General features: G+C 46.0%; 1 protein-coding gene across 3 annotated transcripts in view; it reads left to right on the top strand.

Moving 5' to 3' along the window:
• inpp5a (inositol polyphosphate-5-phosphatase A) overlaps positions 1-19,032 on the top strand; it is a 244,203-nt gene that overhangs the window by 191,188 nt on the left and 33,983 nt on the right. For all 3 annotated transcript variants that reach the window (XM_079511579.1, XM_079511580.1, XM_079511581.1), the window contains 2 exons: positions 9,010-9,105; positions 10,075-10,149. In XM_079511579.1, the coding sequence (XP_079367705.1) occupies positions 9,010-9,105; positions 10,075-10,149 (171 nt within the window). The remainder of the gene's footprint in view (positions 1-9,009; positions 9,106-10,074; positions 10,150-19,032) is intronic.

The following is a 19,032-nucleotide window of genomic DNA, read 5'->3' as shown; positions in this document are numbered from 1 at the left end:
AGGTTCTATAATCATTGCCTCAAGGTTGGATTTTAATTAGTTTTCTTCTTGTTCGCAGGATTAATGTCCTTATTAAGCCTGAGATGTGAATTCAAGGAAAAAACAAACCCGTGAATGGCCATTGCATCGGCATGATTGGCTGTGTTTAGCCTCCAAAGCTGCCTATTGGGAGTGTAACAACCGAAACCAGCAACATTCAAATGAATTCCACATTAGCAGCACTGGGGTGGATTTGACTGTATGGCCTTATTGAGGGTGTTGGGGGGGGGGGGGGGGGGGCTTCAGTTCAGAAGAGCCGTGTACGTTAAACAGCCTTGCCGACATCTGCCGCAATTGGTTTCAAAGTGCTGACTTAAATTGGCGGCGGGGGGGGAGGGGGGAGGCGGTTTCTCTGATTAAATCTCTCGTTAGGTTCTCTTTGTACAGGTGGCAGTAATGTGTCGAGAGGCCTGGCAATGAGACAATGTGCTTCTCTTATACGCTGGAGCTCTAATACGCCACAGGAGAGCCCACCCTCTTTTTTTACTGCCACTGCTTTACACACAGACGCAGTCACAATGAAGCATCTGGTGGTCTTTTCCTGTGGAGAAAGCTTTCCATGGCCTTTGTGTCTGCAAAATGTGTGTGGGAGTGTGTGTGTGTGTGTGTGTGTGTGTGTGGTAGAGAGAGTTTGCATTTGTGTCTTTTAGTAAATGTGAAAGAGTGTGAAAGAGAGAGCGAGCGAGAGAGTGCATGTGATTTCTCTTTTTTAATGGAAGCAAGTATAATTGTGTATGAGTGCATGTAATGACAGGGTGCTTGCTCCCAGCTTGGAGTCTGTGCATGCGCTCGTGCGTGTGTGTGTGTGTGTGTGTGTGTGTGTGTGGGTGTGTGTGTGTGTATAGAACCCCCCAGTAGCGGGGGAGGTCACGGGGGTCAAAGTGATGAATTTTTATGGGCCTGTTTCCTTGTGTTTCAGCCCTGTCCCTTTCTCTGCGCGCTGCACTGCCTCTCAAAGACAACCATGCAGGGCAATTTGTCCTGCGGGGCCTTGCAGAAAGGACCAGCAGAGGAGTTAAATACCAGGGGGGGAGAACACACACACACACACCACACACACACACACACACACACACACACACACACACACACCCCCACACACACTCACAAAACATGCACACATCCATACATTCATGCACGCACACACTCTCGCACACATGCACTCATACACACACACACACACACACACACACACACACGCACTCACACCCCTTCGTCTTGTTGTCCTAAATGATTTGTGGCCTGTCCATTATCCATTCCGAGGGGGACAAATGCTCTCCTCTGCAGAGGTCCTGAAAGGTAACAAGAATGGCAGCCCTCAAAGCGCGCCATTGTTTTTAGTAGAAGTTTCCCAGATGTTATAATGCACGAGATAAATGGGGGCACATTATCGCTATACCTCACGCGCCCTTTTTACCTCTCTGTCGGACCCCGTCATGGGCTGTGGGCGTGGTCGGTGACCACCGCCCCGGGACCCCCTACGACGACGCAGCCCGCCTGCCCATCAACCCTTCTCACACACACTCAGAGGGTTCATGGGAAACGAGGAGTGTGTGTGTGTATTGTCTGCGTGCGGTTGCCTTCTAGTAGCTGCCAAGGCTTCCCAGGGTCAGCCATTGACCAGCGTGGGTCATGGATAGGCTACGGTATATAGCGTCCTAAAGGAGAGCCCTTCAGTGGTGATGGTATGTGTACGTGTACTACTCCGTCCGTGTGCTTCCATGTTAAGTCCTCCTGCTAAGGTGTGGCAGTGATGAATCCCACTGTGCGTTGGCTAGGATTAATTAGCCCTGCTGTTGGGGGGAGGGGGGGGGGGGGAGAGTGGATATCTCTGGCCGCTGTCCAGGCAGACGGGGCAGGGAGGGGTCGCTGCTGATTTACCGGCCGTCCCGCGTTAATGGCTGGCAGGGGAACAAGGGGCCAGATTTGTTTTTGCCCACGTCGGGTTCCCCCCTTGACCCGCTCGGGCAGAGGTATAGCAATCATGAACGCAGCTACAGACAGACGTGATGAAGGGGGGTTAGTTGGAACCGTGGAACGCAGGGTGTGGGGAGCGACGGGAGACGTGTCGTTGCGTGTACTGCCTCGAGCTAAACCTGCCAGCGGTCGCTGGCAACGCCACCTTAGTTGGCAGTTGGCACAGCGAGGAAAATAATGGCACATTGTGACAATGCTGCTCCCGGGGGCAAAACGGGTGGCCCCCTGTCTCCTATTTCTTTTGGTAATGAAGAATGAAAACTGAGGTCATTGTCCTCATTTATTTATCTCTCTCTCATTTGCCCCTCTCTCTCTCTCTCTCTCTCTCTCTCTCTCTCTCTCTCTCTCTCTCTCTCTCTCTCTCTCTCTCTCTCTCTCTCTCTCTCTCTCTCTCTCTCTCTGTTCCCCAATTGAGATTTAATTGCCTTACCCTAAATGCCCTCCATGGTTTATTATATTAGGTGGAATGGCAGTTTGGTGAGTAGCATCATGGTAATGAAGCAAGCCAGTGAGGACGGAGGAGAGAATGAGTTGTATTCAGGTTGACAACAGGTGTGGCAGCCTGCTGTGCCCTATACGCCCGCGGTTATCAGGGGAAACACTGCATAATGTTACTTATGCTGCATACTTATCTATCTATAAATAACTTATCTATCTATAAACTTTATCTATCTATAAATGCACCACGTCTCTGTGTATGTCTGTAATCCACGTAACCCGAGGACCGTTCGCCACCACCAAATTCACGAGTGTCAATTTGACACAATTCAATCAATGTGACGTTCCACACCACCACGGGGAGTGCAGTGCCCGGCCTTGAGTCGGTGGGATACACCGTTGTCCAGAAACAGCACAAACGCCTCTGCCCGGGCTCTGTACAGGGCCCAAATTAGCCAATTGATCACACGTGATCACCCCCAGATCTCCATATATGGAGCTGGCCTGTTCTGACATCTGCATAGACTCCATATTTGGGCATGCCTGACTAAGAACCCAATATATGGGCATAAAAGGGACACAGACATAATAACTGGGTGGGGCATGCATTTCCAACTTCCCAAGTAGGCCAGTGCCCAACATGGCCCAACTTGGAAAGTTGTATTCACACTTATGCCTAAAATAAACAATATGCACTGATTATCTGTATTGCCGTTGAACTGCGTTTGGTAGGAATTAGTAAAATAGATACCACATGATGGGATTGAGCTCTGCCGAATAAAACCGGAGCAGAGTGTGTGTTTGTGACTATACCGAGCTTGTTGAGACGGCGTCGAGTGTTGTGTAGTGGAGATGCCGAGTCCTCCATTTGTAGCTGCAGGTTGGCATCAGTGCATCACTTATAAGTCCTCCATGTATAGCTGCAGGTTGGCATCAGTTCATCACTTATAAGCACTGTGACGTTCGTGCCAAGACGATTGTGTGCAGGTCTGGTGTGGCGTTGTGGTGTTTGTTGTTGCATCGGTACACAATAAAATCCTGAATGTTAATTTTAACGCTCAGACTTTGCCGTGTTGGCTAAACGGATCACCTCCATCTGTCCGAGGGGCAGGGCGCGAGTGACAGGAGGCTTGGTGTGCGCGTGTGTGTGTGCGTGCGTGTGTGTGTGTGTGTGTGTGTGTGCGCGCGGCTCTTTGGTCTCTGAAGTGGGACAGATTGCTTTAACCTCCCCTCTAAAGAGAGCATCTGGAATAGAGAGCTCCTTTTAAACAGCCGCTTCCTCCTCCGACAGTCATGAGATTACCCTCCATTGAAGCGCAGAGCCAATGCTTTCCTGGCGCAACTTCTCATCCCCCTCCTCCCTCCCTCCTTCACCCTGTCCCTGGGCTCTCCACAAACCCTGGTCCCTGGAACAACATATTTTCTCCTTGACATGAAAATATTTGAGAACTCTCAGGAGTTAGAAGGCATTTGTAGAATCGTCCTCAGGTCTAAATGGCTTAAACTAGGCCTTCAGCGTTCACCTCCTCCACCCCGTGACACTATAGAGCGGCAGTGCAAACTCAAACTTTGTGGAAGCTCCGTTACACGAGAGGCGGCTGCTGCCGAGTGTGTGAATGGCAAAGACGGTCTAATTTGTTTTCATTTTTTCTTCTACGTGCCCGTTTTCCACCTTTGTCCTGTTCCCCACCTCACGGCTAATTCCCACATGTATCAAATGGGCCCGGCAATTGCACTCAAAACGAATCATGTTAATATCATAATATAATTTGGGGGTAGAGAGAGAGGGAGAGAGCGTGTTTGGAAGTAATGCGCTTAGGAAACAGTCGCTTTGATGGGCCAACTTGGGGGGGGAGGGGAGAGAGAGAGAGACACAGAGAGAGAGAGAGCTCTGTTCAGTGCGGGCGGGCCTCTCTCCACCACCATGCCCTCCTCATATCAAGCTCAGCAGTCACATTACCACCAAGCCCTTATTACCAGATGCATGATCCACAATTAGACCTGAGGAACAGGGTTAACTTCTGGTCAACAATCTGTCCCACAACAACACACACACACACACACACACACACACACACACACGCACCTCGTTCACTCAGGCCGCCATGGGAATGGAGAGTGTTGATTCGTCTTCTTTTTTTCCCTCTCTCTCTCTTCATAAATGTCTTGTTCTACACGTGGAGCACCTGGGCTGTGCTGGCAGAGGGACAGAGCAGCGTCCCTGCAGTGATCTGGGTGCTAACACCTGGGCTGTGCTGGCACTGGGACAGAGCAGTGATCTGGGCGCTAAGCGACTGCATGCAGGTTCTCATTTACTCCCCTTGGTGTTGGTTGTTGGGCCGTCTCATGATGGCAGCGACTGACAGAACGGACGGGACGGGTTGGTAGGTGAGGCGTGCGCAGAGGAGGTGGGGGGGGGGGGTTGTTGGGGGGGTGGTGGTAGTGTTAACAGAGGTTAAAACTAACCCGTGGCTTACTGTGAAGTTAGATTTAGCGTTGGGTGGGTGTCGGACTCATGACTGTAGGACGGTTGGTATACGTCGGAGCAAACGCATGCACCCGTCTGATGGAACAACATGGGGGGGGGGAGATCAGTGATCAATGACGTGCAATCAGCTGCCACTGATCGCCGTGACACACTGATCGGTCATAGTCAATGAACATATGAATGGATAAATCAATTCACCACCACCGTTCTACGGCCATTACCCTCCATGTGGACACGTCAGATGTCGGATTGGACATAAGAATGATACCACACATTACAATCTATTGCGTTTATTGAAACACTTAAATTCTATATACTGTACTTAGTTGACCGGAGGGGTTCTCCAGGGGTCTATAGTAGGCCCCCTATCTGTTTTTTCTCTGCACTAAAAACCTTTGCCGAAAATAGACTATTTACATGCAGCCCCCATAACACACAACCGGATATACAAAGATGGGGGTTCTGAAAGCCTTGAAATGCAGGCTTCAAAACGGGTCTGTACAAACCAATGGCGTCACTTTGTCCATTATTTTTTACAGTATTTTTTGTCCTACTGTCTATCAAATTAGTCAAATATATTTTCATGAACAGAAATTCCGGATGACATCTTGCATTCGCAGCTTTTGCAAGGCGCAGTTACAGACGGTAACATTCACAGGAATTGTCTGGCCTGACATGGGACATGCAAAACATTTCATTTGCAGTTTGCACCCATGAATGCGCACAGAATGTCCAACAATAACGTATTGTACAACAACTAGTCGATGTTCTCATGCAGGGACAGTTGGCACAGGGGTAGTAACATGGATGCAAAACCAGTGTGGACCTTTTGATCTCACTGGGAATGATTTAATTCCATTACTATCCAATTCAAAGTCTACGTTCAGTCATGTGCTATACTGTAAGTAACATTCACCTTTGCATTGCAGCAACAGATTATTATTTGACCTAAACCTCACTTGCTGGATTATAGAAATCATTTGAAGATGAATGGAGGCTCTCTTTCTGCCTTCCTAATATCAAAGCTCTGTTTTCCTTTTCTTTTTTTCCCCAGACCAATAAGCTATGCTGGTTGTTTGCCCCGGTGCACTGGTGCAGCCTGCCTGTGAATTGGCCTGGGATTTCTGCTTGCACAGATTTTGGACTTACAAAGCAGGCAACAGAAGGGGGGCTCACGAGGAAGAATGAGAAGGAACCCAATACGCCGTAAAATCCTCAGTGTTCATTTAACTCGGGAGTGTGCAAAGTACAACCACGTGGACCGGCGAGGCGAGGGTCCATTTGGTTACACGTGTGCACTTTCAGAGTTACAAATGGACCGATTTAACGCTGAGGATTTGTCATTGTGGGTCCATTTTGTGCCGTGCTTCAAGTCGTTTTTGCGCCGTACTAAAATAATATTGCTTTGAGTTGGTGTGCTCAGAAGGAACACATGGTGCAGGACGTTAGGATAACATAACTCTCATTGTTATCCTCCATAGAATACCCATTAATAGTCATATGTAATATAGCTAGTCATAAATTAGAGCTCGGTCGCGAACATTGAAAGGCTTATCTGATTTTCCTGTCATTTCGGTTACTGATATCTAGAATTGATGGAACATTAAGTGTCTCAGCAACAACACGATTTGATGTAAAAAAATGGTGAAAAATGACTTCGCCTGGAGTGTTGGGTACAGCTACAATGACTTTTCCCCTGGATTGTCTGAAGTGTTGGGTACAGCTACAATGACTTTTTGACAGGGAAAGTATCTCCGGCTTGCCCTTCTCTCTAGCCTCCTCTTTGGCCCTATTCATTGCACAAAGCAGCTTAAGCGCACTTAAGCGCATTAGCATTTGGCTGCCGGGGGACCATATTGACCCTCCATTTGGAAGACCTAAATGAGTGAAAGATGGAGCGATTTGTTAGGGCTTTAGAAAGTTGCTTTTGGGGGAAGGGGATGGCCGGGGGTCTGGTTTGAGGAGGTGGGGGAGGGGGGGTCCGCAGGTTGGGGGTGGGGTGTGCGACTAGATCATGGTTGCTTCACTTTCTCTGAGGGCACGGTGTTTATCCTAATCTGCCGTGTTTTTGTTTTTTTTTCAGGGTCCGAAGCAGGACTGATTTGTGACATTTCAGTCTAAAGGGGCCTTTTTTTTCCGGCCCCCGTTTATATTGGCTTGACCCGATTATCTAATCTGTGCTTTGAATTTCAATCAGGGTGCTGCTGCCCGGCCGGCCTTGTCCCCGCAGTGTGGTATGGGAACCACTGGCCGGTGTAGGATTACCTCATTCAACTGTCTTCAAACACAGATGGTCGAATGTTTAACTAATTGTTAAAAAGGAGTCCACAAAGGGGAATTTAAGCATGCACACGGTCCATAGGGTCAGTACATAGAGCTAGATAAAGAGGGGGGGACAGTGAGCTGGTTGCTTTGTAGAATAGTCCTTTAAAAATCATTGAAATGCGTAGCAGGCAGCAGTGTGCTGTATGGCGCTGGGTGCTGCCAGAGGGATACAGTACGCCAGCATTATCAACTAGCCATAGATAGATGTGTATGAATATTGCGTTTGTGTGGATTTGTGGGTTTTTTTTTCCACTCAACCCTGCAGGGGAAACATTGAGGAGTGAACAAGTGGTGTGTGTGTGTGTGTGTGTGTGTGTGTGTGTGTGTGTGTGTGTGTGTGTGTGTGTGTGTGTGTGTGTGTGTGTGTGTGTGTGTGTGTGTGTGTGTGTGTGTGTGTGTGTGTGTGTGTGTGTGTGTGTGTGTGTGTGTGTGTGTGTGTGTGTGTGTGTGTGTGTGTGTGTGTGTGTGTGTGTGTGTGTGTGTGTGTGTGTGTGTGTGTGTGTGAGAGAGAGATATATACAACTTTACTGTATATCTGCCAGTGTTGTTTTCGTCGACAAACTATGACGAAAAATGTAAACTAAGCTACGATGACTAAGACTAAATATATCGACAATTTCGTCAACAAATAAAATGTTAGGAAGGGACTAGTGGACAAGAGATCCAGTATAAGTCATTTTACACTTGGTTGCATGCTGATAATCATCCATCACGACGCCATCAAGGCCCGCCAAAATACATTTTAGTCGACTAAATCAACTAGATTTAGTCAACTAAAATCGCATGACATTTAGTCGACTAAAACTAGACTAACACTAAAACATTCCAGGTGACTAAAATGTGACAAACTAAATGAGAACTATTCAAAAGACTGACTAAAACTAAAATCAAATGTTGCTGCCAAAAACAACACTGTATATCTGCATACTATGTTTTACTTGTGTGATTTCTTTTTTTACCAACATGTCAATTTTTTTCAGGATGTGTTTTTGTTTTGTGGACAGTCATCGCCTGCTCTTGTCTTAAAGGGACACTTATAATATATATATATGTATATATGTTAATGATGTTTAACACTTTCCTGGGGGTCTTTAGTGTGTGTGTAATATGTGTTTTGTAGATATTTTAGATTTTTAGCAGTGTCTATGATGTCACAGACACTGGTCTCACTTCCTTCCTGGACTACATGTTGGCTCAGTAAGACAGCCACCTCCCCCTATCACCAAGGAGGAGCACTGCACCAAAGCATTATGGGAATTGTAGTCCAGGAAAGAAGTGAGCCCACATCATGGACACTGCTAAAAATCTAAAATATCTAAAAACCACATATTACACACATAAACACCCCAGGAAATGGCCTGGGCCGTGGCTCAGCGGTCCAGGCACCTTGGCTGGTAATCCAGTCTGGCAGTGTGCCGCGGGCTCGACTTCCGATCCCGACAGCCCTTACTGCATGTCACCCCCCCCCCCCCCATCTCTCTCCCCATCTCTTGTCAGCCTACTGTCTGTTCCTCCATAAAAAAGGTGAAAGCCACAAAAAAAAAACATTTAAAAAAAAAAAAGTCCCCCAGGAAACTGTTCTAAATCTTCTAAACGTCATTAACATATATATTTTTTGCAAAAAGGGTGAAGTGTCCCTTTAAGTGAAGTTGGCTGTGGTTCTGCTTGTTGTGATCATGTCCCTCATTCACCCCCCCCCCCTTTCTCTCTCTCTCTCGCCCCCCCCCCCCCTCTCTCTACAGAGGCTGTGTTCCACCACCACCATGCAGACAGTCAGAGCCACCGAAACCGACGAAGTTGACAAGCTAATATTCAGAGAAAGCGACAATGACAGAGAGGTATATACACCCAATCACATCTCTCTATACAATGACAGAGAGGTATATACACCCAATCACATCTCTCTATACAATGACAGAGAGGTATATACACCCAATCACATCTCTCTATCTGTAGGAAACAATGACAGAGAGGTATATACACCCAATCACATCTCTCTATCTATAGGAAACAATGACAGAGATGTATATACACCCAATCACATCTCTCTATCTTTAGGAAACAATGACAGAGAGGTATATACATTCAATCACATCTCTCTATCTTTAGGAAACAATGACAGAGAGGTATATACATTCAATCACATCTCTCTATCTGTAGGAAACAAACGGTATATAGAAGAAAAGTATCCATCCACGTGGAAAATAATCCCATCAAACATCAATGGGGGTATATGTCCGCGTTGAAGTCAAAATTATAAATCGCGCAATAAGAAAATTCGATTTTCCCTAAGTTCCATTTACTAACTGAGCGAAATTGATTTCTCTAGACATTGCAGACTATTTTCTTCAAGGGAGAAAAAAAAATGTATTCACTTCATGGCAAATATGTTGTAATTCAATCATTCAGCGTAAATGGTCTTATATCAAGATGTGTAATTAGTGGTTCACCTTTCAATTGCTTTGTAAAATGAATGCCAAGCAGTGCCACAAAATACCCATCTGGATATTATGAAAGAGAGCTAAATGAATGAATTGCCCTTGAGTGCAGTCCATTTTGTTGAAATACATATTCGCGGGGAAAAGCACTCTGCCATATTAAATCAGCTCGGCGGCTTACAGGTGGTTTCAGTGTGAATAGGCTCGACGCCGCAACGAGACACGTGTAGAATTAACAGCGCTCGCTCGCAGTCACCGTGGTGCAGTTCAGTTCATTAGCGCTCTAATTACAAAGTGCAGTTCACATTAGTATATCTATTAATCAGAGCACGGTTTCTCCCCCCCACCCCACCCCTCTCTCTGTTTTAGGTTGTTCTTCAACTTGAAAAGAAGCTTTTTAATTATGTCAACCAGGACGTTTTCCGGGAAAACAATGGGACCTCGGTAAGTCACCCCACTGTTTCATAACCCATATAACGCATTCATCCAATTCATAATATCTCCCCCCCCCACCCCAGTTTCCTTTTATTTATTACTTTGTTTAATATCTTTTATCGACTTTCTCTCTGAGCTTCCGTTGAGCCCACTCACAACGGCCTGCCGGCACTCACCACATTTCAGTTCAACACACGTGAATGACAACTAATGAAGTGAACCAACGCTATTTAGTTGCAATTTGATTTGACGGCTCTTTGATAACAATTGTTGCAGCTTGATTTACTGTAGTTGCGCGACGCGTTGTGAGCTTGTAGATCAGCTATGTTTGGTGTTAGTATAACTCAGGCTTTACAGTAGGGACCGGAGGCGCGGACGGACGGACGCGCTCCTATCTCCTTGTCCTAACACACACTCTTCTTGTTGTCCCAGCCTGAGGGGTCAAATGTCTTTGGAGCGCCTCTTAAATGAGACGCGAGTGTGGATGAGGTTAGTGTTAAGTGCCTGCGCTGGAATACACACCTGATACACACTTCCACTTTTATAAGGCTGTATATTACTGTAAGTGGCTCGAAGATAAGAGCTTGTTAAATGAAGGACATGTGTGTGCACGCACACAAACACATGCACGCACGCAAACACACGCACGCACACAAATGTGCTCACACACCAATCATCATGCATACAGGATTGTTTGTATGGCCATTGATTTTGGAAAGGGCACGTTTATCTCTCGGGAAAAAGGACAATTGTAGGTAATGTTTTCTATACCCTCTGTGTTTATCCTGTGGTTGTGGCAAACCGAGAAAATGTCTTTAAAGACTGGTAGGGGGTGGGGGCATGCTAGGGAAATGTGTAAGTGATTAATGTCTAGCTTTGTTGCTGTGAGATCTAGCTTCATATTAGGGAGTAACTCAAATAAAACAATTCCCCCATTACACAAATGTGAGAGTTGTGGCATAACAACACTGGAGCTGGTACAGTACATTCAAATTAGCTAATGGAGAATGCTGAGTGAAATTATGCTCATCTTATGAAATACCATGGAAAGAATACCACTTTTATTAGGAAAGCTGCGTAGGAGAAAAAAAACACTGTTCTCACATGTCAAGGACCCCAAAATGTACATTTATCATTTGCTTAAAGCTGCTATAAGCAATATGTCAACATTTTAATGACCTTTTTTTTTTTTTTTTTTTTTGGGGGTAATTCAGACAGCCAGCAATAGGTAAAACGCTCCCAAAATATTTTGTCTCTGTGACACATCTAACACTCTGCATTCAAATATTTTCCTAGAAGGTTTGTCATTGGTCGATTTGCCTGTCTACTTCCTGATTCGTTAGTCATTGTGACCAGGTTTTTTTTGACCAATGACAAAGCTTCTAGGAACATCTTTGAATGCAGATTGTGGCCACTATATGTGTCACAGAGACCATATTTTTATGGGAGAATTTTACTCATTGCTGGCTGTCTGAATAGCAAATAATATTTTGTGCCAGGGACGATCCAGCGCACATGCAGGCCGTGGTGTTTTCAGTGGTTTACGATAGAGGGCGCTCTTCTGCAGCCTGTGAGTGATGCTAGGACTTCAGAAGAAGAGTACACACCTGGAAATAACCCGAGTGGAATAGAGTGGCGACACGCTTTAATCTCGCCGCAAAGCGGGTGCCTATGGGCTATAGTTCCAAACATTGGAACTATCCCATTGAGAAAGAATGAGCACTTCCGCATTCCATTGTCACAATGGGAGTCAACGCTATAGTGTCGCCACTTTCATACTATTCCACTCGGGAAATAACGTGGTCTAAAAAGAAAATCCAAGCCGGTCCGGTCTAATGTTATAAAAAAAAAAGAGTGAATTTTTTTTCTCTGCTTTCTGATCCCAGGCAGCGTTTTTGGCTATATTCAGCTGCCAATAACTAAAGAACGGAAAATCGCGGTGGCTAAATCTTTTTCCAAATAACACTCTTTTGAGATATTTGGTGTTTACATCGTCTCAGAACAAACTATTCTGTGGCTCTTAGTACAGAAAATCGCAGTCAGTGGGGTAGTAGGGATGTCATACACTTTTTTCGTTCCCGATCTGAACCCGATTCCACAATGTCTGTTAGCCGATACCGATACCAGTGGTGTGATCTCGTGTTGTTTTATAGCTATATATCTTGTGTTGTGTTTATTGCAGACCCCTCACTCAAATGTGCACTTGCAGTTTGGGGAACTCGATAGCAAACTCCACATGTCCCAAACATTTTATTTACCTGCTATAGTGTCAACCCCTTACCCCTGTGTCGGATCGTTGGTTAGACTGGCATATTCTCCGATAACGATATGACAAACGGGCTGTATCGGGACTAATGTCGGGACATCTCTACCTGGTAGTATAATGCAGGGGTTTTCTACCTGGGGGTCGCGACCCCTCGGGGAGTCCGGAAATTAATTTGGGGGGGCGGGTCCCCAAATTATTAAGACGACATGAAGAGTCATGGCCAAAGCATTTTCTGGGGGTCCCCAGCCAAAAACATTGAGAACCCCTGGTATAATGAGTCAACTCGTTTAGCTGGGGAGCCACTAACCCCTCCTCCAAGGACCCCCCCAGAGCCCACTTTGAGAACCACTTCTGTACTGTAGTGTGTATAGGTACATCAGTTGCTTATACTGTGGAAAGGTTCCAGAGGCATACTCCTTCCATCTACCTATCTTTTTTCCCTCTCTCTCTCTCTCTATCTCCCCTCCTCCCTCTCCCCCCTCCTCCCTCACCGAGCCAGGCAAGATGGATGACATAATGGGGGTATCAGAGATAATCTGATGGTCATGGTCTAGTTAAACACACCGTGTTATGATCCTTATAAAACAAACTACCTTTCCAAAAGGATAAATGTCCCCTCCCTCCTCTCCCCTGCTCCTCCACTGGGCCACGGAGGGGAAGAGAGAGAGAGAGAAAATCCATTGCATCCTTCATCAACTACTAGACTTGTACCGGCTTGACAGAAATTTAATTCGAGGCAGCTCTTGAAAATAATTATTGTATTTTGAGAGGAGTAATCATTGGCTGGGACATGATTGAATGTGTCCATGCCTATTGACTTTTGCTATGATTAATAGGTTTGTTTAGTCGATATTCCCATCGAAATTGTATAATTAATTATCCCCCGCGCTGTCACACCGGGACGATGGAGAGCCCTGATGAGTATTTGGGAAGATTAAATTTTCCGGGGGTGCTCCTGGATGTCGCGGGGGCCACCGGGAGGGAGGGAGGTGTGTGTGTGTGTGTGTGTGTGTGGGTGTGTGGGTGCTTGCTGCTCCTGTGTAGAGATGGGAGGCGCAAAGAGTGGGAGGGGGCAAGGAGTCTGTCTGGACATGCGTGTGTTTTGCGTGCACACGTGTCTGTGTGTATGTGTTGTGCTGCATCAGTGTCGGGGGAATCTACTGTTCTCTCCCACTGCCCACTTGTGCTCACACACACACGTGCATGCACACACACACACGCACACACACACACACCGCTTTAGGCTCATCGCATCCTGTGTGCCATTGATTTTGTTTCAGTATCTCTTTATTGTGACTTTATCAGCGCGGTGCCGGCAGATGGGAGAGCGGCCGTGGCGGGCGGGAGGGTGTGTGTGTTTGGGGGTGAGGGTGTGTGGGGGGGGGGGGGGGGGGGGAGTGATGAACCTCGCTGTCTGGCCTCGCTCCTCCTTGTCATGCTCGCGGCGTCGCCCGCGAGCATTACTCACAGCCACAGGACTTTTTAAAGATGAGGAGGAGATAGATAGATAGATAAATAAATAAAATGGCAAGCGACCGCCGCTCCAGCTCCAAACTTCCTTCATATTTTACCTGTCAGGGGCTCTTAAGTGGTAATACAGCGGTCCATGCTAAATAAAACCTGACCTTACAGGGATATATAAACCCCGGAGCCGGCTTTACAGGGGGTCTCTTGGTTTCGCCTGCTGGAATTTTATAGGTATTGACTGACCGCCTCTTGTATCTCTCTGCATGTGAGTTGTAGTCTAATTCACTGTGATGTGGGTGGTTTTAATTTGCCTCCTCTGACACATTGTATGCCTCTTGTTAGTCGTGTGTTTGAGTTGGATTAAAAGGTATGTTCAGTGATTTCACTTAATTCAAATATCACTTTTTTGTTTCTTTTTTTGTGATAATCCTCCCTGCTATAGAGTGTGCTGACCATATAATTAGCTCCTCCCTATCCCCAGTGAACCGTAGCCGTCAAAAAACCCTAGTTTCGGCTTTGGTGGTGGATGAGAAAGCCTAAATCCAATCAGGATAGAGGGGGCCTTCCTCCAATCAGGATCGAGCGGGGTGGGCCTTGGTGCGCGTGCTGTTGGCCTTCTGCGTTGGCCACTGTAGAGCGTGTGCATGTGCATATCCTGTTACCGGGGCGGACCCGGGTTTTTCCAAATCACTTAATTTAACACGTTTAGTGTGGAAGTTTTCCATCGTCAAAGTAACTTCACTGCCACAGTTTTTCCACTAGCCTTTGAAGAATCACCCGGTCGTGAAGGTATACCTCCATTTCGCGATCGTCTCCAATTAAAATAACGTGGTCGCTTTTCCTAGTGTCGGGTAATATAATATTCCACAAGCGCCGTCGATAACGACACAGAGAAACACAGCGACCCGTATAGCACGCTGCCATTGCCAATAGGATTGCATTGAGACTCTTATTTCCCAGCAGCCCTGAGACGCGAGCGTCAGTGGTTTTGTTCTGGTCATGTGATCCAAACGTGTGACATATCCCAGTGTGTCTTGGAAGTTATCAAAGTTGGCGAATAAAACGAATCGGGGTTCGGCATGGAAAGAGGTCTTTATCAATTAGTACGGGAAAGTCGGGTTCAGCAGTCAAATTAAAAGTAGGCAGGTATATTTAAAAAACTATATATATTAGGGCTGTCAAATGATTACAATTTTAATCGGATTAATCACAGCTTCAAAATAGATGAATTAAGCAATATTACACGAGAGGGTGTGGTTTAACGTGATTATTGCCACGACAGTGATGCGGTCAGGAACGAGACGTAGTTGAGTTCCGCAAGAATCACTGAAGCTTTTAATGTCTCCCCGAAAACAACAAAACAAGCGCCTGAAATAAAATAAGTGAAATAGCACCGCTCCGTGCGTGACAGCCAACAGAAAGAGATCATGATGCGGGGCTTCGGCTTCGTCAGTGGTTTATGATCGACCACTTTTGAGGGTTGCAGCTCTGTGGGGAGGTTGTCTTCAAGCCCGATACTACACCACTTTATCGGACTAAAAAACGCAGTGAACTGACATGGTGAAAATCGAGAGACTGGCTTCCTCGTCCACACATATTGTGTTCAATATTTTTTTCAATGTTTTTTTGCGGCTTTCGCCTTTTATTTTATATTTTTTTATAGAGGGACAGACAATAGGCTGACAGGAAATGGGGGAGAGATATGGGGGAGTGACATGCAGTAAAGGCCGTCGTGATTGGCAGTCGAACCCGCGGCACACTGCCAGACTTGGACTACCGGCCAAGGTGCCTGGACCGCTGAGCCACGGCCCAGGCCTGCGTTCAATATTTTAACGCAATGAATTAACGCAATGAATTAACGCAATGAATTAATGCCATTAATTAAGCCTTAAAAAAAAAGAGGAGAGGAGTCGCCCAAAAAAGGAGAAAAAAAAAAGTGGAATGAAATAATTGTATTACTACAGGTAGTTCTTCTGACCAAGCAATAGAGGGTATGTACGTGACATCATCAAACCAGGAGGTTATGCGGGAACGCCTACTGAGTGCCAAAAAACTACTTTCTGGCCTTGACAGCCCGTACATCCACACAGAAAAGTCCAATGTCATTGCATTAAACGACGATAAACTCACCTTGCCACTCACTTTGCCACTCACTTTGCAACTCACTTTGCCACTCGATTTGCCATTCACTTTATGCATGCGCATACCCTCTATTGGTTGAAATGGGCTACCCAACCATGATGAAATGAGCATGACAGCACACCTAGAGCTGTTAATAGAAGATTTGAGAACGGATTAATCACGTTAGAAATATCCTCAGTTGTGCTGATTAGTGATTAGAGTTTTACGCTCCTGTACCTTTTTTTTTTTTGGGCTTTCGCCTTTATTTAATATTTTGTATGGAGGGACAGAGAGAGATGGGGGAATGACATGCAGTAAAGGCCGTCGGGATCGGGAGTCGAACCCGCAGCACACTGCCAGACTGGATTACCAGCCAAGGTGCCTGGACCACTGAGCCACGGCCCAGGCCACGCTCCTGTATTTTAACCAGTTATTGTGTGTGTGTGTGTGTGTGTGTGTGTGTGTGGGTGGAAGTGTTCTGTTTGGCTTGGCCTTCTGCCCCCCCCCCACACACACACACACACACACACACACACCCTAGCAGACAGTGACAGTTTATCGCTTTTCCGCACAAAATAATGAAGATCTCGTAAAAAAGAAGAAAAAATATGGCCACCGCAATGAAAGCCAAGTGCAAGGTGTAAAAATCAAATTAAATGACCTCTCACCCCGGCGTTTATTGATGGCTTTTAATGGCAGCAGGTGTTGTCACCGGGGATATTTGACAAGGCGTAAATCAACTCACAATTACTGGCAGTGGACAAGCTTTGCAGCAACTTGAGGTGTGTGTGTGTGTGTGTGTGTGTGTGTGTGTGTGTGTGTGTGTGAGGGGGGCGGGCGGGGGGGAGGAGTCAAGATTTGGAACTCCTGAAAAGGTTTTTTTTATTTCTTCTTTTTTTTTACCACCAGACACTTCTTCATCTCCCCCCCATCTTGTCTGTGATATTTCCTAAGATGTACCAGTCGCTGATCCAGCCCACTATACCACTACCAAGGTCATTTCTTGGCAGACAAACTACGCCTGGCTTTATAACACCACAAGGCCTTGAACCAATATAAGTCAGGGTGTGTGTGTGTGTGTGTGTGTGTGTGTGTTCCCCTCCACCCCCCCCCCCCCCTCCCCTCCTTCTTGCTGACCTACCAGACCAGCAAATCATTATGCTTAATTGACCCAGGATGAAATGTAGTGTGAAATTTCTGCCCGCAGGGTTTTCCAGTCACATAAATGAATTACTCAACATTCATTTAAGACGCACACACGTAAACACACACGCGCGCACGCGCACACACACACACCTACCTCATGGAAGCGCATGGTTCACCGTCGCTCGCCAACAGTTCAAGTGGCTCATCTGCTGCCACTTGAAAGCTGTCACACACTTGGTGTGATGCGAGGTGATTTTTAGCCCCGGCGCAAACAAATGCGAATGAGAACACGGCGCACGTATACCTAACATGGCCAGCCACACACACACAAATGCATGGTAAACAACACGACGCACGTATACCTAACATGGCCAGCCACACACACACACATGCACATATACCTAACATGGCCAGCCACACACACACACATGCATGGTAAACAACATGACGCACGTATACCTAACATGACCAGCCACACACACATGCATGGTAAACAAACACACGGCAAATGATATCATGGAAAAGCTTCGGCGCATCAGTTTATTCATGCAACATCGCTCAACGTTTCAGCAGGCTAGTAAATAAGCATGGCTTTAATTCTAAAGATTTAATTAATTAATGCAGTGATTAAACAATCGATTAAACAGATCTCCCTGGCGTGGTTTCACTAACCACTTTAAAATGGTGTAATCGCTTGTCCTAGTGTTAAAAAAAATCATCCAAAGTGGCGATCACAACAACGGAGCAACGATGCATTGGTCCTCAATTTCCCAGAACCCTTTGCACGCCAGAGCGACGGACCTTTTTGCGATCACGTCATCAAAACGAGTCACCTATCCCACTCTGTCCTGTGGAAAGCCCGAATGACTATAAAAACGCGGATTAAACAATGAAAACATAAGTCGTGTAACTCGCAAACGGGAGGGAATGTGTTCTACAGTCCATTACCTCGTGTAACTCGTGTTCAGGAGTCAAAGTGTTAAATTCAGTGAGGAGAATCTGTTAATGCTGCATGCATCATCGCATTGCAAATGCTCTGCGTTTTGACGCAGGTGTTGCATGAGTTAATTTGGCCCCCGTTCAATGCACGCGTGAGATCAAGCGGAGAAACCCGATATTTTAGAAGGTTCATTGTAAAGATTTCATAATGAAGACATTTCATCTGTGAATCAAATGTGCAATGACAATTCATACTAACATTTAGGGATGGCCCGATCACTTTTTAAAACTCCCGATCCGGTTTCCGATCATTTGATTTTGAGTATCTGCGGATACCGATTCACAATAGTACAACATCCAAAATCACAGACAATATCCAGTTTAATATCATGATATGGATATAATATTGATACTATAGGATGTCCCGATCACGTTATTTCTCTCCCGATCCGATTCCAATCATTTGAAAATGCTGCGATCGGCCCCCGATTTCCGATCACGTGATCGGATCGGGACAACCCTACTAACATTCAATAAAAGTATACTCTCATCATCACATTTCAACATCAGGAAAGCCTTTGCATGAAAACCTACATAGTTTGCCACAACATCAATACAACGCAGATTAACATTAATCCTGTACGTTACACACACTTGTTTTGTAGTAAAGAGCTGTTCATCTGGCCTCTCATTCTACCTTTCCAGTCCTCTCTCTCGCTCTCTCTCTCTCTCTCTTTCTCTAACAGAGATGGTTTAACAGTTTTAATGAAGAGCTCAATGATGAAATGTTTATTTTTGGTACAAAGCATCACAAAAGAGACGAATGGGACTGCTGAACTTTTTACTTGTGCAGGTAAAAATTAGCATCTGGCTCACTAGGAGGAACAAAATGCAAGGATCAGGGTCAGTAGACCCCGGAACTCATGGCAAAAGGACTGATAACAGCTCGTCTC

The sequence above is a fragment of the Electrona antarctica genome (assembly GCF_951216825.1).
Source record: "Electrona antarctica genome assembly, chromosome: 10".
Lineage (NCBI taxonomy): Eukaryota > Metazoa > Chordata > Actinopteri > Myctophiformes > Myctophidae > Electrona > Electrona antarctica.
The sequence above is the reverse complement of the archived record's forward strand: the minus strand, read 5'-3'. Positions and strand labels throughout refer to the sequence as shown.